Genomic DNA, 22,530 nt, shown 5'->3' with positions numbered 1-22,530 from the left:
TAAAAATAAATAAATAAAAATAAGCGCTTTGAGACACCCTTTGATAAAGCGATATTGTTTTTTATTATTATTAATTAAAATTAATATCATTCACTGAAAATTTTTCATGGCAGACCAAAAGGCAACTGATTTATTAATTCTGAATCGCAGCTAACAGTTTTGAATAGTTCACTTACTTTTTTTCAAATATTTGTTTTTCTTCATAAAAACAAATATTTGAAAAAAAGTCTGTGTCTCTTCCAGAAGTAAAGTCACAGGCTTCACTAGATCTTACTTTCTCTGGAAATGCGTAGTTCAACAAAAACCTAAATATTTACAATAGATATTTGGGGAAAAAATTAAATTATAGTCAAAGATTTGTTGATGCATCCATACATGAGAGTAATAATATAGTATAAATGCAAAAAAACAAATGCATTTCGACCCTAGAGTCTACCTTAAAGGATAAAAAAACAAAAGACCCTGCTAGATTTGAAAGTTCAGGCCGACAACTATTTTTTGCAGATTTCTTTTAATTTTGAAAACGTTGTTTACTGTATTGTGCTGCATCTTCAAGATGATAAGCTGTCAAGACACAATTTGATCAATTATTACTAATTATTAACATCTTTAATCTTTCATTATATTCTTCCAGCAACTCTTCTTTGATATAAATTGATCATCTTGCTCCGATGCTGAATCTGACCGTTTCATGCTCCCCTTCATCCACAAGAACAGCTTCTTCCGTTGGTGGAGTACTCGGTCGACGATACCAATAGAATACCCCAAAAGCTGCTGCAATGATTGCTAAGACGGTGAACAGAAGACCTATGGCTAAGGGTACTGCATAGAAGAAAAGAAAATAAGAAATTGTGGGTGTTTTTTTTTAGCCACAAAGACAAGCAAAAATTCATGGATTGTTTGAAGCAAAATATAACTATCAATTTTTGACTTGAAAAGCTTACTTTATTTAAATCTGGGAAAGATATTTAAAAATTGTTTCTCTGTAAGACTGAAAGATTTTTTTTTTTTTTTAACATATTATTTTTCTGGCTGACAGGGTGACAAATCTTACCATTTTACATCAAAAGACGAACTATGAAAACATTACCCTTTTTCATGATAAAACAGAAGAATGTATTAAATAAAATCGTCATAATTTTTTTGTTAGTAGCATTCAGAGAGGATGATTGTTTAAATTACTAAAAATCAAATTTTTAAAGTAATGCAGCGCTGTAAGTAGGGTTAAATTTTAGGGGGACACATCTTTATTTCTAGGAGTTAAACTTCTGGCCAAGGTTCAGTTTGCCCTTTTTCTTAAACAAGCACCTTTTCAACGCCTTTTTAATGTAACTTACTATTTTTCATAAGAGAATCTGGCAGAGTGGGAAAACAAATACATTGTCCGAGTGTATATGGAATTTTCTTTCTTTTTTAAATTGAAATTATGGCGTTAACATTTTCTTCTGAAAAATGTCTAATTCTAAAAGTTCAGATTTCAAAAGGGGGAGGGGCCACTAAGGGGGGGGGCACCCCTTAGTTCACTACACTGAATCAATGATGAACAGTAAAAAAAAATTTAAAAAGTCATTTATGAGCTTACCTGCACTGTTTGTAGATTTTGCATTACCATTGGGATTTTTCCTTTTTGGTTTAGTAACCTTGGGTTCTTGTGTTACACCTGCAACAAATATAAGATTTTGCAAAATCAAGATTTGGTGAAACAGAAAATTCCTAAAACGTGGCATTGGTTTGTCTTTGTTCTAAAACTGGAACCTCTCAGATGTTACAATTTAGAAGGTTTACAGATTCTGTGTATAGCTAGAAATACAATTAAAACTACAGGTTTGAACACAACACAGTGTGTATACTTTTTTGTTCTTTCTTAAGTGTCTGCTTTTACTTCTTTTGAGAACTGAATACTGTAAAAATCATGAAAAATCAAATGCTTACTGTACTAATCATTAAGCAGCTAAGCCATAATAAGGTTGACCATTTTAGAGCCATGAAGATTATTTGTTAGTGGAAATTCACTGGAAAAGATAGTATGTCTAAGGGATTGGAGAATGTGCCCAGAATGATCAAAATAGTTTCCAGTGGGTCTTTTTCAATAATCTTTAAAAATCAGTAACTAATTTCAGAACAAAAAAATCTGTACATTGCTTCGATAATTTTTAAGTTTTGTTGCTCGATTTCTTTCTTTACTGTTGTCTCATTTTGACTGCTATTTAAACCAATATGAATGGGCTACAAAATGCCATCCAACACCCAGGGTGGAAAACCAACGCCACAAAGAAAGAAAAAAAAGAAAACAAATACTGGGACACTTTGCCTTCCGATTGGGCGCTTTGGGCTTTCCTTTAACTTCTTAAACCTAAAATGGCCCACCATTTTGAAGAGCCAAAGTTGTGACTTTTATTTATTTATTTATTTCCTTTATTTACCAAGGGTGAGCCAAATCAGTGTAAAGAACTGATTTCCATATGAGCCCTGCATATTAAAGTCAATGACATCTTTCGACCGATTTTTATACTTCCAAGCACCCAATCCGAAGACAATGTGTCCCTTTAAACAAAAAAAAGCAATGTCAAATGAATATACCATCACTCCCGATCAGTATTAAATTATGTATAAACAGCAATTAATTTTTAAAAACCTGATATTTGGACGCCCCTCCCCTTCCAAACTAAAAGAGGAATTATGAACTAGTGTTTAAATTATTTATAAACACATAATTTGTAAAAACCTGATATTTGGAAACTAAAATAAGAATTCTTAACAGGTGTTTACCTATTCCACCATTGGTGGGTTGATCAGCTCCAGGCCTTGGTGCTCCTGGAACAGGAAACTCTGGGGGAAATTGTGGAGGCCCCACTGGCGTTTCAGGTCCTGCACCGCCGCCATCTGCAAGACAGAAAACAATAAACGGCGATAAATTTATGATGAGAGAACATATCCTTCAAGATTCACACCTGCATACAAAGTGCCTAATTTCAATTGAAGTAATGTGGTTGTGTTTATGTCCCCAAATTTGAATCTGAGAAGCAGACAATGTATTAACATTTCTCAGATTATGAATTCTATTAGGGATTATTCTTCCTGCATGGACATATTTGCTCAAAATATATTCAGCGATATCTAAAAAAACAAAAAAAAACAAAAACGCTTTTGGAAATGAAATTTTCACATGTTGTTTTGTTGTAAACATCTACATTTGTATAGGATTAAAACAATCAAACGGCCCAAAAAACAAAACATAGAACTGCCCTAAAGCAATTGCACAACATTGGTAAACAGTATTGTCCAAAGGCCCACACTTCGTGTATTACAACTTATATATAAAATAACAAACCTGCGAAAATTTAGGCTCAATCGGTCATCGGAGTCGGGAGAAAATAACGGGAAAACCCACCCTTGTTTCTGCATGTTTCGCCGTGTCATGACATGTGTTTAAAAAAAATCCGTTATATTCAATATCGAGAATTGATAATTGTTTTAATGTTTTCTCAAAAAGTAAAGCATTTCATGGACTAATATTTCAAGGGAAGTCTTTCACCATTACCTTCTGTAAACCCTGTAAGTTATTTGTAAATCTGTGAACTTTTAATTTTTGTTCTGTTCTGTACAGAAAGTGCCCAAAGGCTTTAAGAAGAAAATCAGAATCAAATTTATTGAACTTCAACAAAGTAAGCGTCGCTTGTGAAAAAGCGTCTTGATACCAACATGAACATCAAACATATATAAAAGCGGTTACAATTAGAATAGAGTTCTGTCGAGTAACAAATCTTGGACCAAGGTATTGGCTTTGGACTAAGGTCGTGGGTTGAATCCCACCTCAGTAATATGCGTGTGATTTTTTTCACAGAACGCAGGCAAGTACCGAGTATACAGTGCACACACATCGGTGTGTAAGGGGAAAACCAAACTTAATATTCTTTATCTACGACACAAATTTCCATCTATTCAACGGATACTTACTTGCACAAATGGGTAGGTCTATGATCTGATTGGTTATGAGTGGTACGTTGAGTGGTCCTGTGGCTGGCCCAATGTTCGGAATCATCACTGCTACGCTTAGCATAACTGCTTCACCAAATCTGCGGAAGTCAGCAGTCAGTATCACTCCATTCTCTGCCAAAAGAAGAATTACATAAATTACGTTATAAAGCCAGGGTTGGGTGAAAGAAAATTGGGTTGAAACAATTTGGCCAAACACGATTATCTGGCTGAGCAATATTGTACACCAGACTGGGCCCAATTTTATAAAGCATGTAAGCACAAACAAATATTGCTTAGCAGATACTGGTTACCAGCCATTGTCCGTAAGGTTGACATTGTTGTGACTGGAGCCATAGCCATTTTTCACTAGCAAAGAAATTTGCTGAGCAGTATTTTATGTTTAACAGCTTTATAAAATTGGGCAATGATGTAAAAGTATCAAATAATAACCAACAAAGTAAGAAACTTTTGAAGTGACTACCACAAATGCAAAAGCTATTTACAAAAGAAAAGTAATAACTTTTGTAAAAGTCAGTGAATTTTGATGCCTTTGGATTGAAAGTGACCATCAATTTTTTTGGGGGAACTTACTTTCGTAAAGGTTTGATTTTGTTTTTTTTGGGGCTGGATATTGCTTTTGTAAAAGTTTGAATTTTATGTCCTTTGGCTGCATATGACTACCGCTGAAGCAGAAATTTATTTAAGTACTAACTTTTGTAGAAGTTAGTGAATTTGATACCTGTGGCTTGAAAATGACTACCACAAGGCAACAGATAAAAAAAAAAAAAGTACTAACTTTTGTAAAAGTAAAAAACGTTTGTATAAATTAGTAACTTTGTTGCTTTGGATTTAGAGTGACAACCACAAATAAGACAGCTAATAAAATAAAAAAAGTACTAACTTTACTAAAAATGATTTTTTTTATTTATAAGTTATTATTTTGTCTCAGGGTCTTAAGTGACTATACTGAAAGTACTTACTTTTGTAAAAAGGATAATTTTGGTGCAAGTTAGCAAAATAAATGACGTTTAAAAGGCATGGCTTAAAGTGACAATCAAAAAAGCAAAAGCTTCAACAACAAAAATTTCAAGTACTAAGTTTTGTAAAAGTAAGTAAATTTATTTGAATTCTTACGGTTGAGAGTGACGTTTTTGTCAGCGGAAATGCTCTGCTCTATGAAGAATACAGTATTGATTCCTTGTATGCTAATCGTCATATGCATGGGTTGAGCACAATGCTTCACTTCAGCATAGATGGAGTAGGTATTGTTTGCTTGCAAACTCTAAAACAATCAAGACGAAGAAATGTGTTAAAGGGAAGGTACACGTTTGGTAATTACTCAAAATAAATATTTACTTAAAAACTTACTTGGTAACGAGCATTGGAGAGCTGCTGATAATATAAAACATTGTGGGAAACGACTCCCTCTGAAGTAAAGTAGTTTTCGAGAAAGAGGTAATTTCTCAATAAAATAATAAAAGAATTCTAGCTAGAAGTCTTTTATTCTTATCTGAAAGCACACAAGTTCGTCCAACAAGGGTGTTTTTTCTTTTATCATTTTCTTGCAACTTCGATGACCAATTGAGCCCAAATTTTCACAGGCTTTTCTTGAAAACTACGTCACTTCAGAGGGAGCCGTTTCTCACAATGTTTTATATTATCAACCTCTCCCCATTACTTGTTACCAAGTGAGGTTTTATGCTGATAATTATTTTGATGAATTACCAATAGTGTCTACTGCCTTTAATTAACAATGGGAGACTTTTGAGATGCTGGCGGCAGCAGACATAAAGGTCTTTTTTCGTGACTCTGAGCATGTGCGCACATGCTCAGTACTGCACGCGTAGGTCTGGGCATGCGCACTACTGGCACGAACTTTGAAAAAGGACAGTCCAGTGTCATTCAATTTTCTTTTTTGAAACTAAGAAAAAGAGGCAAATCAGACAAAAAGTTGAGTGTCCAATCGAATTGTGTTGGATCGAATTGTGTCTTTTTGGCAAAGAAGAAATTAAACACAAAAGAAGTACAACACATGTTTTTTGTTAATTTTGTGTTATCTGTATACGAACCATTTATAATCCGTTTTGAAACAAATCATTTTTAGAGGGTTAATGTTTGTTTTATTATTAAGTTAACTATGCGGCGAAAAAAAGACCAAAAAAAGGCGATATAAAACAAAAAAAAGAAACAAACAAGCAAACAAATAAAAAGTCAAAGAAACAGAAACATAAATGATTTTCAATCTTACCTGATAACTAGCAGTACACATGATGTGATTACACAAAGGAGCTTCAATGAAGCAATAAGGGAAGGTGAGACCGGGTATGCCCATAGCTTTAAGACTATTCTCAACTCGTTTCCATGATTGACATGCAGGTGTGTTGATGATTGGACTGGGCTCAGTTAAAATGTACTCAAGTAACGGTAGTGGTCCTGTGGATACAAGAGAATAAATGGTTGAACAACAAGGTTTGTCAAGGTACTCAAGCAAGGGGAGTGGTCCATGCCTGGCATGCAGGTGTGTTGATGATTGGACTGGGCTAAGCTCTGGTAAGATGTACTCAAGAAACAGTAGTGGTTCTGTGATGACAAGAGAAGAAGCGGTTTAAGACTAAGGTGGATGAGGTAGTCTTGGTTCAAGACTCTCCTGGATCTGTCACAAGAGGGCGCACTATCACCCCAACGCGCTATCAACCACGAACCGCTATCACCCGAGAACCGCTGAGGCTGTAGTCCTGGCCACCATGAACAAGAAATGATTTGTTTAACTACACAGTACTGAATCCATCAAACCTTTTTGGAAAACCAGAAGAAGTAACTGTGGCTACGGCTTCATCATTTCTTTAAGTATAGGAAGTCCTCAGTTGTAGCTGTAGCTCCCAAATCGGGTAAAGCCTAAAAGTCATTGCGTCACACGAATGTGTACCCACTGCAAGAGTTTTTACTACTTCCGCGGCACCACAGCAGGCATACACTTGTGGGATTTTTTGGTCAACCAAAATATTTCTTGTACTTTTTCATACCCATAAAGCATTACAAATACTGGAGACTATTGAAATCTTTGAGGAAAAGAACTCAAGTGACTCATATAGAATTTGCAAACATGACTCATTTAAGTAGGATCTGGAACTAGGAGAGGTTTGCGGTAACACCATGTGAAAATCTGTTACGAGAAGTGTAGGTGGTTAACAACTCAATGTTTCGATCAGTATGATCTGTCTTCAGTTGAGTTATCAACCACCGGTTCTTTTCAGAACCAATATAACTCATGGTGTTACTGCAAACCAATAGGCTTTCGAGTCACAGTGGTTAGGTTCACTTTTATTAATCCTGGCCATCTTAGAATGGGCTTGTCCTGTCTGTTTTTATAATTGTCTTGCTTGATTGCCAGTGCTCTGTCTCATTCAATCATTGGTTTACAATTGTTCTAGATGTTATAAGTTTACATTCATTGTTTCTTATACTGTTATATTTCTTTATTTATATTTCAATATTGTATCTTGTACTGTTTGTTGAAATCTTGGCCGAATAAATAATAATAATAATAATAAAACCACTCCTAGTTACAACTCATTTACATAAACTGAAACACTAACCAGTTCCTGTAGTACATGGAGCAATAGGCACTCTCTGTGCACTCATAAAAGGCATATCAAAACAACCAATGACTCCGATACATATGGTCACCTTGATCTGTGGAAAAACAAAAGTATGTAAAGATTTCTTTCCACACATTTTGCATTTTGATAAAGTGGCAACTTGTCAGTAACTTGTCAGTAACCAATAAGTTATAAAAAGACCATTAACTATTGTAATAAAAGTACAGTGTAATATAAGCACACAATGGATACAAGAATGCACTCCCACCTTCATAAAATAAATGAGTAACATTTTAAAAAGCTAGCAAGTATCGTAGTTCTTAGATTGATTGTTTAGTGGTTTAACTGTCACTACAGGGCCCAATTTAATGGCTCTGCTAGCTGCCGATCTGCGCTTACGATCACGCGCCGAATTTCTGCTCTAGCTGTGTAAGCGAGGAATGCAAAGTAACTTGGAGTAGGCACACATCAAACAAAAATTCCCTGCTAACCCGTGAAAAAAGCTGGGTATACACTCCCAGTTGGTCTGATGAAGGTGGAATGGGTAGACATTCCTAGATGGTCTGATGGGGATGAAATGGGTAGACATTCCTAGATGGTCTGATGGGGCTGAAATGGGTAGACATTCCTAGATGGTCTGATGGGGCTAATTGGTCTGATGAGGCTGAAATGGGTAGACATTCCTAGATGGTCTGATGGGGCTAATTGGTCTGATGAGGATGAAATGGGTAGACATTCCTAGATGGTCTGATGAGGCTGAAATGGGTAGGCATTCCTAGATGGTCTGATGAGGCTGATTGGTCTGATGGGGATGAAATGGGTAGACATTCCTAGATGGTCTGATGAGGATGAAATGGGTAGGCATTCCTAGATGGTCTGATGAGGCTGATTGGTCTGATGAGGATGAAATGGGTAGACATTCCTAGATGGTCTGATGAGGCTGAAATGGGTAGATATTCCTAGTTGGTCTGATGAGGCTGAAATGGGTAGACATTCCTAGATGGTCTGATGGGGCTGAAATGGGTAGACATTCCTAGATGGTCTGATGAGGCTAATTGGGCTGATGAGGATGAAATGGGTAGACATTCCTAGATGGTCTGATGAGGATGAAATAGGTAGACATTCCTAGTTGGTATTTTAATAATTACTTACTGATGTTTCAATGTAACCTTCTGGAATGAAATGCCTCATCAATACTGTAAGATTGGCCTTAGTTCTCCCTGGCAATGATGCTACTGTAAAAATACAAAACAAAACACAATTTGTCATAGTTGTTTTCTCAAAACATTGGACAACAAAAAATCTTTGGTTTTTCTTCTTCATTTCTTCAACTAAAATATGAAAGGTTTTTAACGATAATTAGTTCTTATACATGTATAACACATTTTTCAATTACGTATCAATGTGCTTCACATTGGTGCTCTGGTCATTGGGGCAATACCATTCCTTTAATCTTTCTCAGCTCCCTGGGGAGATACAGCCCTGAGCTGCCGTAGCGCTCCAAAGGCTTTTTCATAGTCAATATCAACCTCTACCCTCGCAGGTACATGTACCTATTTATACCCCTGATTGAAGAGAAGCAATTATAGTGAATTGTCTCAAGGACACAAGTATCACGTCCGAAATTCGAACCCACACTCCGATGACTAATCTAACAGGTTTTGAACCAAAACAATGACACCCAGTCATTGTCAAACCTAGAGCCCCGCCCCCCCCCTCCTCTGATGCCAATGAATCAACGATCTCTCTTTGGCTAATGGCATTCATGCTGATGTACTTACTCACTGGCACGGTGTCACTTTGAAAGAATGTGTGTTGCCATATTAATGGACTCCCAGGGTTAGTGAGAGCTATTGTGTAGGACACGGGCTGGTTGCAATTGTTGATTGTTAAAGAGATGTTCACTGAATAAGTCTGAAAGAAAAAATTTTTTACAAATTCATTTATAGTTTCAACTCAGTCCCAACAATAATTGTCAAATGTTCAACTCCTCTTTCAAGTGCCGATATCCTCTTTGTATCAGGAAATAAATACATCTGTTTATTTTTAAAGACATTATGTCTAGAGGAAGTAAAATTCGAAACTTCATTCATTTTTTCCATTCAGCCCAATCTGTTTATATTTAATCTGATCCCTTTAAGTTTGGCTTTTGCAAAAAGAGCCGATATTTGCTTAAAATCAAGAAAAAATTGTTTGCAGTAGATTTATAACAAAACGAGAAGTAAGTTCTTTTAAGAAGTAAACATATGAATTCTACTCCAAGTACATGATATCATATCAAACCATTGTTTCAGCTTTGGTAGTTTTTAAAATTTAAAGTAAAGTAGTTCCAAATTAAACAAAGAAAAAGAAGAAGAAGGACTTAGCAAAAGTGTTTCAAAACAGAATTTTATTTCTCAAAATGAAAAAGTAACAAACCAGGATGACGGCATTGATGGACCCGAAGCAGTGGAAACCAAGACAGTCTGGGTAGACAGTACAGGTGAAGCCAGGAGGGGTTGCTACGCCAGCTAGCAGGGCGTCCATCTTACCACACTGACTGGTAGGAGGGGGCTCCGTTGCTGGAATTGCTAAGAACAAAACAAACATTTTTATAGTGAATAAGATTTTTCTCATAACGAAAAAGTAACGAATCAGGATTGCTCACACCTTGAAGTTGCCTTCAGGGTATGTCTGGCGACTTGCATACAAAAAAAACCACAAGATTTTAAGAGATGATAAATTTGCATTGCGGATAAAGAATATTATTATTTTTGGTTTTAGCCTTACACAGATGAGTGTTAGCACTGTACAAAGTATACACACAACGGTGTGTAAGGGTAAAACCAAAATTAATAAGAATACAAGAGGTGGAAATGGAATGGTTTTGGATTTCCAAGGGTTCTCTTTCTTAGCAGATGGGCGGGCAATAGAAAGCATTAATGGTAAAGACATAATGTAGGATACCAAAACATGAGGATTCAAACTTTCTCTAGCCATCGGGCTAGCTCGATGGTCTAGTGGTGGGTTAGAATCCCACCTGAGTGATTTGGCTGTGGAAAGTACTGAGTATACATTGCTAAATAATACACTTTGATGTAAGGGTAAAAACAAATTATAAGACCAGGGGCGGATTGCACCAAGCGGTCTTAAACCAGTCTATACTATAGCCGGCTAACTTGAAACGCGCTTAGACAGTCTTTAATTATAGACCGATTGCAATAGCGTGGTCTATAACTATATCCAGTCTTAAATCTTAAGCCTGCTCTGAGCTGGCTATAATCGGTCTTTGTTTTGGTTTTTAAAGATGGCGCTGCATTGGTTTGTTGTAGATGATTTGATGCAAAGAGCTCTAAGATGAGATTTTATTTTAGAAATAGATTACACCCATGAGAGGCATTATGATGATGAATCATTGTATCGTAAATGTATAATGTTCCCAAGAGTAAAAACAATGCCATACCGCCAGTGCCTGAAGAAATGCTAAGTATTATGGGACATTTGTTCGCCAACTTATCTAAGACCGGCTTATTGCAACAGGCTTATAATGACTGACTAAGCTAAGACCGTCTAAGGCAGATAGCCGGCTATAACTGACTGGTCTTAGACTGCTGATTTATTGCAATCCGCCCCAGGTTATAGCTCGATGGTCTAGTGGTGGGTAATCCCACCAGGGTGATTTGCCTGTGAAAAGTACACAGTTAATACATATTGGTGTTAGGATAAACACAGATATAAGAATCTTACCTGTAGAGCAAGGTGGGAAGGTAACAGTATAATCAGGTAGAACTGGCCAGTTGATTCCTGTACCAAAACCCCTGGCTTGGAACAATATCTAAACAGAAATAACAAAAAATACCAAAAAAAACACTTTATCAGAGCAGATTGACCATTAAAGGCACTGTACACATTTGGTAATTACATGTAATCAAAATATATACCTTACTTGGTAACGAGCAACAGAGAGCTTATTGATAGTATAAAACATTGAGAGAAAAGGTTCCCTCTGAAGTAGAAAAGATTTTGAGAAAGAGGTAATTTCTCACTAAAACAATAAAGGACTTCTGGCCAGAAGCCTTTGATTCCTCTCTGAAAGCAAACTATTTTGTACAACTAAGGTGTTTTTTCTTTCATCATTTTCTTGCAACTTCAATGACAAATTGAGTCCAAATTTATTTCATGCAATGTTGGGATATGCTAAGTGAGAATACTGGTCTTTGATGCTAATCAAACGTGTTCTACTTGGGAAAAATGTTAAGAAATATTAAGATTGATAAATGGAGTTGTTGAAAGCTGAGCAGTTGAATCGCTGGAAATTACATAAACATTGCAGAACAAGAGTTACATCCAACATGTCGTAAACCAACTCAGTCAAATAGAAAATAAATCAACACTGCAGCTAAAACTTCAATCAATTAAACAATAATCCAACAACTTAACATATAATTTTTATAAATTATTTACTCGTGTTATCCAGGGTAGGCCAAACCAGTCCACATGGATAACTTTGAAGCAGAAAATTCAGCAAATAATTGTTTAAATTTGATCTAACAAACATAATTTCAACCCCTGAACAAAGATATTGACAAAGTAGGGACACCGCCAACATAGGGCTGGATAGCTCATTTGGCAGAGCACCAGTTAATCCAGAGGTCGTTGGTTCGATTCCCACTATAGTCAATTCTTTGTTCAACACCCAAAATAAAATATATTTTCAATTAGTATCCCAACATTTTGGTATAAAAATAAATAAATGTATTGGGAAATATTTCGTTATTAGAAAATAGGCACCAGAATCTTACCCCAATGCGAAGTCCCTCAGGTACCTTGTCAAAGTGGACAGCGGCCTGGGCTCGGACCTTAATTCCTGGGAAGGGACTGTACTGGAACCCTGGAGAAGTGAAAGAAGAGATTTGGGTTTGGGCTTTTTATTTTTTAGAGTGATTTGGGGAAATCAAAATCAAAAATATACAGACCCCTTGCTTGAATATGATGTCAGAAGACCCAAACAGTGCCCTCTTTGAGGTTAATGAAAGTTGTGAACAGCGCGAAACAGGCATGCTTGTCCCTTGTTTGACCTCAGCAATGGGCAATGCAAGGGTGTATTGAAAAAAGAGAAAACAAAACCTAATGCCTTCTCAACTTCTTGCCAAATTGTGTAAACAAAAAAGGAATACATTTCAGTTTTATGCAGAAATCCCTTACTGGAGATGACCCCATGATTGAACACTTCAAATCAAAGATCAGGCCGGCTTCCACAGAGGATTCAAGGCCAGAGGGACCATTTCCCCCCATTCCTCACCTTCGAAAAGGCAGTTATTGTGCCCCCCCCCATCCTTTCTACCAAGACATATTCCATAAAAAATGATGAAACAATGATCTTTTTGTGGCACTTGGAAGTGGTTTATTACGACTTTGAAAATCGCCCTTCCCACATTTTTAAGAAGTAGACCAGAGAAAATAGAACTACATGTAGCTGTTTAGTGTCGCAAATCAAAATGACCTCTGGTATAAATTGAAAAAACAGTTAATGGCCTGATGTTTTGACCCTAGCAGAGTCTTTCTTAAAGGCTAAATGAGAACACAACAAACATGAACAGGTAACTAAGTGAAACATGAACAGGTAACTAAGTGTAACATAAGCAGTTAATTGGAAACTCATAAATAGAGAGTTACATTCAGAAAGCACACGATAGAATAGATGAAACTTACCAGGTAAAGCAATAGTAGTTCCATGTGTAATCATCTGACTAAAGTTGATCCCACTCGAAGGAACAAAAATGCGGATTCTCATTTGGGCTGGAGTGGCACATGGGTACATCCTTAAACTCATACCTATACTCTGGCCCTGGGGTTAATGAGATAATGGCCATTATTAGTTGGGATTAGAGACTGCAGTAATTGTCAAGGTTTCTAAGAGTTCAAGCTAAACTTAAAGGTAGCTGCAAACTAAAAGGGAAAAACAGGTTGGCTTTGAGTATTGGCTTTAAATTTTGGAATTAAGTTTTATTTTATCAGATTTTGTGATGTTTCTCTGTTATTGTCCTTTGATTATGATTTAAGGAAAATGAAATGCTTGAAACATTCAAACTCCTCAGTGTCTTTAAACACATTGCTGTAAAAGTAGATTTAGAATAAAACAAATTCCACAACAGAAGTACAGAAGTTCAAGTAGAGATCGTTGTTTTGATATCAAGAATTATTCTGTGTCATACGAAATCATACACAGTGGCCATTTTAAAGAGAGGAAGTGGCTTATTTAGCCCAGTGGAGAAATGTTTGTAGGAGACGGCCTGGCATAGGAAATTACTTCATTAAAAGCGAAATCCTTAAATAGGTTTCCAGTGACGCATTGGCCCTGATGTTCACCTTAAGGGGTCGCTGTGAAGTATATTGTAACGGTTTAGTTTCTATCATTTCCCATGGTGATTGTGTCACACATTTGTCCGATAGACCCTGTCCATGAAGTAATGTGTGCGCACTAACAATTTGAGATAAGAATCGTGCTGTTTTGTATAGGGGCTAACGGGGGTGTGACGCAGATCAAATTGGGCATCTGCTAAGTGCACATCTACATGGCAATTGCCAACCAATAGGGTTTGTACACATGCGAGAGTGTAGTTAGCATATTTCATGGGAAGGATCTATTTTGAGAGTCTCCAGCAATAAAAAGTCTCAAAATATTTTGTACTGAAATAATGAAAGATAAACTGAAAAACGATGTAAAATTGCAAGTTTAATTTTTGGGGGTGATTGTGTAACACATATATCGTAGGAGATCCTGTTTTCGAGGTGTCCCTAAAATCGTGGCAAATCTTTTACCTCTCTGTGCGCGATGTAAACAGTCCCTAGATAAAAATTGTGTGGTTTTATTTGCCAAGCAAAGAGTCTCCTCTCCCTTGACCAAAACTTAGAAACACGTAAGGCTCCACTGGTTATTTGCACTTGTAAATGCGAAAAATTTGGTATTTTAGGCATTTCTACAAGGTACTAAAATATGTCATAATGTTGAGGCCATAAAATAAATATTTGCCCACCGAAAAAGTTTCATCAAACACTATTTCAATTCACAATTCATGGTGATCAAATCATGTGACTGAATATTTTGCTGAGCATTCTGGAAAAAAGAATACAGAGGCTTAAAGAAGCCATGTGCCTTATATCATTTTCTAATATTTTTTTGAGATTTTTATTTTTTAACCCTCATATCAATATTATTATTAATATTAAAATTTAAACATCAGCTTGTTGATTCAACTATCACTGTTTATTTATACGCTTTATTATAAATATATTATTACTAAATAAAAATCAGATTTGAAAGCCAGTAATTATTCACATTTTTTATTACTTTTTTATTTTTAAAATTTAAGAAAAAAATATTTTGAATAAAATGAAGATAACTGCTGGCTATAGAGTCATACACAGAGTCTCAAAGAACACTTGTAGTCACTGTAGATGTTTCTTCCATGTATGGCTTCACCAGGAAACCATACTTTCTCGTTTGCCGTGAAAACAGGAAAAACTCAAAACAAATGGGGCCAGTTGAAGTCATCGAAGATCGGTGTGTGGTGTGCAAATTTCAATGTCCATCAAGTTTTAATATATGTTTGCATACTTCATATTAACAAATGAAGATAATTAGGGCATCGGTTGATATATCGCATCATTATCTTTTTCCCAATTCAAAGAAAAAGGCATAATACCGTGAAACTGGTAAGAGGAGGATAATATAAAGTCAAATTTTGACAGTCTCTTAATGAAAACTGTTATAAAATATTTTGTTCTATAAATACATGACATATACTGAAGTTAGAAAGTAATTTTTTTCCTTTTTAGTTTTTTAGTTTATTTTTCAATGAAAGGGAAAACTACAATCAACTTGCCTGATGCAATAAAGGAAAGAATTGAATTTAAAATAATGACATCAACAATCAAAATAGACATGATTTAAGAAATAAGAAATATGTGGCACAGATATCAAATGGCCTTAAGCTTGACCTCAGACCAGGATGCAGTCTTAATTCAGCCGCCCACTTTCAGCATTTGTAAGATCTCTTTTAAAGTCATCTAAATGTCAAAAGAACACCCAATAAAGGCCATTCATCTTAAATACTTCATGGTAAAGTTTGTTCATCATATTCGAAAAGTTTGAAAAATTTGAACAATTTTTTATATTGAACGGGATTGCGTGGAAAGGTACTGTATCAATATTCAGTTTGTGGTAACATCATGTGTGTATCTACTTGCCATGTAGATTTTGTTCTACAGAAAACTGTCTTGCTTTATAAAATTATACTACCGCGGAGTAGATTTTCGGAATTCATGAGACTGTGGCTTGTGCGTGTGCATACTCCGTTACTAGGCATTCTACGCTATCAAAGCTAGCACAGAAATTCAGCGCTTGCCATGCAAGCGAGAATGGTGATGTAAGCGCAGAATTCTGCAGTAAGCAGAGCCATGAGATGGGCCCTGTTCTTTTCAGATGACTATCTTACCAGTATGCTCAAGGAACATAGGCAGTCTACGCTTTAAAAGCTAGCGCAGAAATTCGGCGCTTGCCATGCAAGCGAGAATGGTGATGTAAGCGCAGAATTCTGCAGTAAGCAGAGCCATGAGATGGGCCCTATTCTTTTCAGATGACTGTCTTACCAGTATGCTAAAGGAACATCTGATGCCAGTACAGCCAGGAATCTTAGCACAGATGACCGTAGCTGCTGGCATGGATCTCATACTGCGTAGTATGTGGTCGATAAGATTATCTAATGCTACGCAATGAGGCTCGGCGGCTGGTTGAGAATCTGAAAAGAGAATGACAAAAACTCAATAAGCCACAATGACGTGCTTGATCAAATAGCACTTAAATTTGAATTACTCACAACTATTTGAGACAGTTGCTATGTCACTAAGCTTTTGCGTAGTATAGGGAAGAGACACGGTGAACACCCATACACAATTCTGAATGGATGTGTATGACACAATGTTACCAGGGTCTGCTCATCTGGAGGTTGCTTGCCCAAACCCATTTCACAAAGCAACTGTCTCTATAGTCTGAGCAATTCAAATTTCAGTACAGTAGTCAATAAAAATAATATTGTGACTAAGCAAGTCTTTGTACCAGATATTTTCAAAACTAACTCGCAAATGGCTTATAAATTCAAATATTACTATTATTGTTAAATATTTTGGGTAATGAAACCTTGTAAGTGGACTTAATTCCAAGCTCACAAGCTCACAAGAGTGCTTGCTATTTGAACCAGAATTACCCATTACCCCTACTCTTCCATGAGAAGTGTTGTTATTTTATGTGCACTTCTAATCATAGTACACCGGGACATATGGCTAAAGCCTGGTTCATACTTCTTGCAATTGCAAATACGATACGAGTATTGACGCCAAAAATACACAATGAATAATTCGTATCAGTTGAACTGTGTTGAACTCCTGCGAAACATTCACTGCAAACAGCCCTGTGACGCCAAAATTTGTATCGCATTCGCAGGAAGTATGTGCTTTAATGTCCCATCCAAAGGACAAAGCAATTATGGTAGGATAACTCGCTCAAGGATACAAGTCTTATGACCGGGCCTTGAACCCCACTCTGCTGATGAGAAACACCAGATCTTGAGTCCAGTGCTCTTGACCACTCGGCCGTAACATGCAGGCAAGTACATATTAATGCTCACTTATAAAAACGAAGACTACAAAATATTGTTAATATGTCAATTTAAAGATCCTGGGAGAAATAAAATTTCTACTATTTATGGAGGTTTAAGATAGGTGTGTGGAAAATGTGTAAACCTACAAATGAACAGAGTTGTACAGAGTTTAAAGATGGCTTGAGTTTTACACTGGACCGCCGACCAGAGGCCAGTGATTTCAGTGTCTGACCAGTAAACTCAAGATAGGACAAGTCCGGTGTTTTTTTGTTTTTTTTCATTCAACATCTTAGTCTTAAACAGAATGATGTTCAAATGTTGAGTTTGAATCTCACAAATATCTCTAAATCCTGCTGAATATCACCCGTAAAACAGAAGAGAACAATCTTCTCTGAGTGTTTTGTTCTAATTTATAAAAAACAAAGGTTTAGATAGTAAAACTGTGTTCTCATTTTGATTCTAGCCTCTTCTCATTTTGATTCTAGTCTTTTCTCATTTTGATTCTAGTCTCTTCTCATTTTGATTCTAGTCTCTTCTCATTTTGATTCTAGTCTCTTCTCATTTTGATTCTAGTCTCTTCTCATTTTGATTCTAGTCTCTTCTCATTTTGATTCTGGTCTCTTCTCATTTTGATTCTAGTCTCTTCTCATTTTGATTCTAGTCTCTTCTCATTTTGATTCTAGTCTCTTCTCATTTTGATTCTAGTCTCTTCTCATTTTGATTCTAGTCTCGTCTCATTTTGATTCTAGTCTCTTCTCATTTTGATTCTAGTCTCTTCTCATTTTGATTCTAGTCTCTTCTCATTTTGATTCTGGTCTCTTCTCATTTTGATTCTAGTCTCTTCTCATTTTGATTCTAGTCTCTTCTCATTTTGGTATTTGAGCTACAAGTCTTGCAGTGTTGTGGATCCCCCCACCCCCGAATTCGAGCCCTGAAAGGAGAATAAAAGTACAAAAAGAGGTTATTTTTTATTTAAAATGAGCAATAAATGCTTGACTAACCTGAGACTGGAATGACCGCTGTAAGGTAGACTCCAACAATCAGTAATAAAGTCCATGATTTTATACTTGACACCGACTGGCAAGAAATCCGAGATGCCATGATGTTGCTTCAATCTGTCTCTCGTTGTATTCCTTTGTTGTATCAATTCACATTATTCCACAGAGTCTGTCTTAAGATGATGATTAATCCAATGAGTCTGTCGAGTTAATCATGAAGGAAACATCAATAAGAAGTTACAATTCAATTTACGGTAGCCTTAAGCCCGGTTCATACTTCCTATGAATGCAAAGTCAATACAAATTTTGACGTCACAAATTCGCAACAAATAATTTGTTTTTGCATTCGCATGTATGAACTGGGCTTTGAAAGTAATTCAAGAATCTGTGGATATAAAAACAGATGGCTGCACAATATTAATTGTAATCATAGGCAATTTTAGACACCAAAGTTTATAGTCTTTGGCCGAGGCTTACGCACTGTACGCCTGTTTTTCTGAATTCCTGTACCGAAAGCACCCATTTTCATAGCCTAAGCCAGAGCCGTGGTTAGAAAAAGCGCCACGTTAAATCCATAAGAATCAATCTGAGGTTGAATTACATTTTCATAAATTGTATTATTACACATCCAACAGCAATGTTAGCGCCACTAACAGCATAAGTAAGAAATGAGAAGAAATATTCAGCTTTTTAGAAGTGGGAGGAAAAACCCCAAATGGGGAAACACCCACACAATCATATTGGGACTGAAAACTGGATTCAAACTTTGGTCCACAGAGGTGAAATGCAGGGAAAGAAACCACTGGGCAAACCTTTAATCCCCTAGTTGAATCATAGCACCCAACCAACCAGCTCTAACAGTAAGAGTATAGTGCTGTAAGAATTGGACAAATTCAGGAACTTACCAAATTAAAGTTTTATTTCAAACAAACTCCAAGGAGGTTTTGGTTATCTAAGAGTGTTTTCATGACAGAAAATACAATGATAGTTGATAATTATAAAGCTCTGATTGCTTTGATTACATTGTGCAACTAAAATCCTCAATAATAACTGTATGATTCACGATGAACCATTGATACCTCAATATCAGTTATGGTTTGCCCGTACCACCCTGACTCATCGCAGTTTACTCTCAAATCCTTTAGTAACAAATGTACAACAGTTGTCAACAAATTTCACTTCTAACTCTCTTATTAGAGACTGTAATTTCTACTACATCTCAGAGATTAATTCTCTACATTTCAGAGATAAAATGTAGATAAGTAATCTAATCAGAAAATGTTGGTTTAGTTTGAGAAAGAACAATCAAAATACTTACCCAGGTAGCGAAGTACTGTCCCTAGAAAGTTGTGAGTGGAAAGGTCGTAAGGAAAGTCTGGCTCAGTATGGTAGTGAGTCACTTAGAAAGGTCACAGTTGTGTGTGGGTAGTTTTACAAGGAAAAAGATCGCCATGTGTCTAGGTGTGATTAAGTCTCCCATAGCTTTCATTCTCCTTTCATAAGTCCTCTGAAGAATTTTTGTCGCTTTACAAAACAGAACCACAATTTGTTGCCATGGCAACTTGTGCAACATTCAACTCCAAAAACGTATGATTACGGTTTCAAATCTGCTTGTTATACCTCTGTGCAAATTGTGAGAACCAATCATGTGACACGCAACAAAAACACATGTTACATGGCTCGCGACGCGCCGGGTAACATGAAAAGTGATGTACACCCGGTGTACATCACCTTGATCGTTCCCAGCGTTGGTCGATTTTGCGCTGTGTACGAAACAACCGCGGGTTCGAGGAAGTTGTTTCTCGTTCGTCTGCTTATTAAACAATGAATAGTCCGTCGTAATAATGTTTGAAGATGACAACAGAACTTCGAGAAGAGGAATAACAAAACAATTGTTGCACGTTGTGACTGGGGTCCATGGGTTTTGTACACCCTCGAGGGAAAATGGCACCCTCGGCTTCGCCTCGGGTTCCATTTTCCCCCTCGGGTGTACAAAATGCCATGGACCCCGTCACAACGTGCAACAATTGTATACTGTCCAACTTTTCCTTTCCCGTCACCACATACAATAGTCTACTTAAAGCAAGGTGTTGTGCAACAAAAACACGGTAATGTTTTATTAAACATTGAACTAGTAACAATAACAGCAAGTTTAAAGACCCTATTTCTGAACTTAAAAACAAGTATTCTTAAAGCAAGTTGTTATACCACAAGAATAATACTTGTTTGATTAACTGAGTAACACAAAGCAATTTTAAAGACCCTTTTCCTAAACTCAAAACAAAATGTGTTTACTCTGGGAAAAAAAAACCTCTGGAATAAACTCTAAACATATTATTAATTTCAATGATAAATTGTTCAAAATAACCACCAGGCAAGCAACCCAAAAATACAAATACTACAACTCCATGATCTTTTACAGCAACATAGCTTTTACACAAGCTACTTCAGACACATTTTAACCACACCATGAACAACCTTATATTCCCCTGCAACTTTTGTTAAAGGCAGAAACTTATGACCTGCATAAAAACTATTTCTGATCCCTCAAGTAAAAATAAGGAAATTGCCTGTACAGGTTTTACAGTTAAATGTGAGGTTTAAAATAAAATCTGAACTACTGTTAATATAACCAAAGTACTTTTGCCTTCTCTCCAAGACTACTGTACCTCATCACCTTCCTCACATATTCATCAAAATCCTTACTCTTTCCATATTCATTATCTTCAAGACAGACTAATCCTCCAAGCAGATTTGCAGAGTAGTGATATAAACCTATATTGCATGGCCCATATCACTACCTGTGTCTTGTGTGTTCTATGTCACGCGTCAAGTTTGCTGGAAGATAAATATGTTATCACAAGCGCTCGCGGAAATACTGGGAAAAAAAACGCGCATCTGCGTCCCATATCCAACATGGCCGAAGGCCGAGTTAGATATTGGACGCAGAAGCGCTATATTTTTCCGTATTCCACTCGCGCTTGTGTGGTAACTTGCTCTTCTGACATTCATCAAAGTCCTCTATTTTCATATTCAGCAGAGTCCTGGTTCTTCCCATCTTCCGTAATTTTCCCAATCCTTCAAAATTCTATTTATTCAACAACAGACACTTGAACGTTGATATAAAGATTGGTACACCTGGCCAGCATGTATAGAAGTTAGTACTAAATCAATCAAATTATGAAAAAAATAATGAACAACGTTATAGAGGATAGCTCTGGTTACATGTAAATCACTTTCATTAATTATACTCCTACAGTGCTACATAAGAATAAAATAATTAATATTATACTGCACTAAAAATATACTTTTTTAAATCGACTTCCGATACAGCTTTTCAATAATTTATACAAAAAAATAAACTAAAGGGTTCTGAGTAAACAAATTGATACACTAAATATTACAGTACTAACGATTGCAAGCAGTTCTTCTAATTGCAAAATAATTTGAACTTGAAACGGAAACAATCTGGAATGGCAATGGTGCTAACCCTTATATCGTGCAGATATGGACCGAGGTCAAAATATTTCATGACAATGTGTATTTCCATAACCCCATTGGATTGTTTTAAAACAATAGAGGGGGCTATAACAATGATAAGTTTATGGCAGGAGCCTTTTTCAAACCTCGGCTTGGGCTATGGCTCCAGTTACAGCACCAAATTGTAAATTTTACAAATGTTTTCAAACATCACACAGAGCCTGCGACCAATTTCTGTCTCGTCCTAACTTAAGATGTGTTAAATGTGTCCTATGGTTACGGAACTTAACTCGTTCTAAGTCCTACGATTAATCCTGATTAGGAAGAGTTTGTTGAATCAACGGCTGGAGCCAGAGACGGAGCCCAAGCCTGTTTGGAAAAAACTCAAGGGTAGAAACCATTCCCAGATTAGTGGCTGCAGTTAAGGCTGTGGCTGGATCACATAATTACTGCGCGTTGAAGCCTAATCTGCCCTTAGCAACACCCTTAGCGACTGCCGCAGCTGGAAATTTGGACAAAGCCACACTTGCCTAAACAGACACAAGTGTCAGAAGACATCTTTATTTAAAAATAACGCTGGCTTAAAATTGCTAATTACTAACAAGTTTTAGGAATGGCTTTAGTTACGGCTATTGCAGCCACTTTTTTGATGAATAGGTACTTTCAATGATCTGTGACATTTTATTACACAATGATGATGGTGAGTCAAATCAATAAAATGGTGTAATTGAATTAACATTTATATAATCACGGTATATTTAGAACTTTATATTGCAAGCAATTAAGCCAACAAATCCTCCAGACTGAAGATAAAAGAACCATCTATTTAAAAAGAGG

The 22,530-nt window shown here is 36.4% G+C and overlaps 1 protein-coding gene across 1 annotated transcript; it reads right to left on the bottom strand.

Moving 5' to 3' along the window:
* Positions 1 to 234: 234 nt before the first annotated feature.
* On the bottom strand, positions 235 to 18,463 carry LOC117288055. Its single transcript, XM_033768746.1, has 15 exons — positions 18,217 to 18,463; positions 16,209 to 16,357; positions 13,269 to 13,404; positions 12,359 to 12,447; positions 11,304 to 11,391; positions 9,996 to 10,147; positions 9,359 to 9,491; positions 8,730 to 8,812; positions 7,575 to 7,671; positions 6,227 to 6,411; positions 5,113 to 5,260; positions 3,958 to 4,110; positions 2,770 to 2,883; positions 1,583 to 1,660; positions 235 to 822 (listed from the first exon to the last, which is right to left on the bottom strand). Exons 1-15 carry the CDS (start codon positions 18,314 to 18,316, stop codon positions 659 to 661), a joined length of 1,869 nt encoding a protein of 622 aa, XP_033624637.1. The 5' UTR covers positions 18,317 to 18,463; the 3' UTR covers positions 235 to 658.
* Between the last annotated feature and the right edge of the window lie 4,067 nt (positions 18,464 to 22,530).

The sequence above is a fragment of the Asterias rubens genome, chromosome 3, assembly GCF_902459465.1.
Source record: "Asterias rubens chromosome 3, eAstRub1.3, whole genome shotgun sequence".
Lineage (NCBI taxonomy): Eukaryota > Metazoa > Echinodermata > Asteroidea > Forcipulatida > Asteriidae > Asterias > Asterias rubens.
The sequence above is the reverse complement of the archived record's forward strand: the minus strand, read 5'-3'. Positions and strand labels throughout refer to the sequence as shown.

Bases quoted from the DNA above. Each gene is read 5' to 3' on its own strand.
- LOC117288055 (XM_033768746.1), bottom strand. From the start codon at position 18,316: ATGGCATCTCGGATTTCTTGCCAGTCGGTGTCAAGTATAAAATCATGG. The intron at 16,358-18,216 runs GTTAGTCAAGCA...TTCTCTTTTCAG, and splicing joins AGCGGTCATTCCAGTCTCAG to ATTCTCAACCAGCCGCCGAG. The intron at 823-1,582 runs GTAAGCTCATAA...TCTTCTATGCAG, and splicing joins AAAATCTACAAACAGTGCAG to TACCCTTAGCCATAGGTCTT.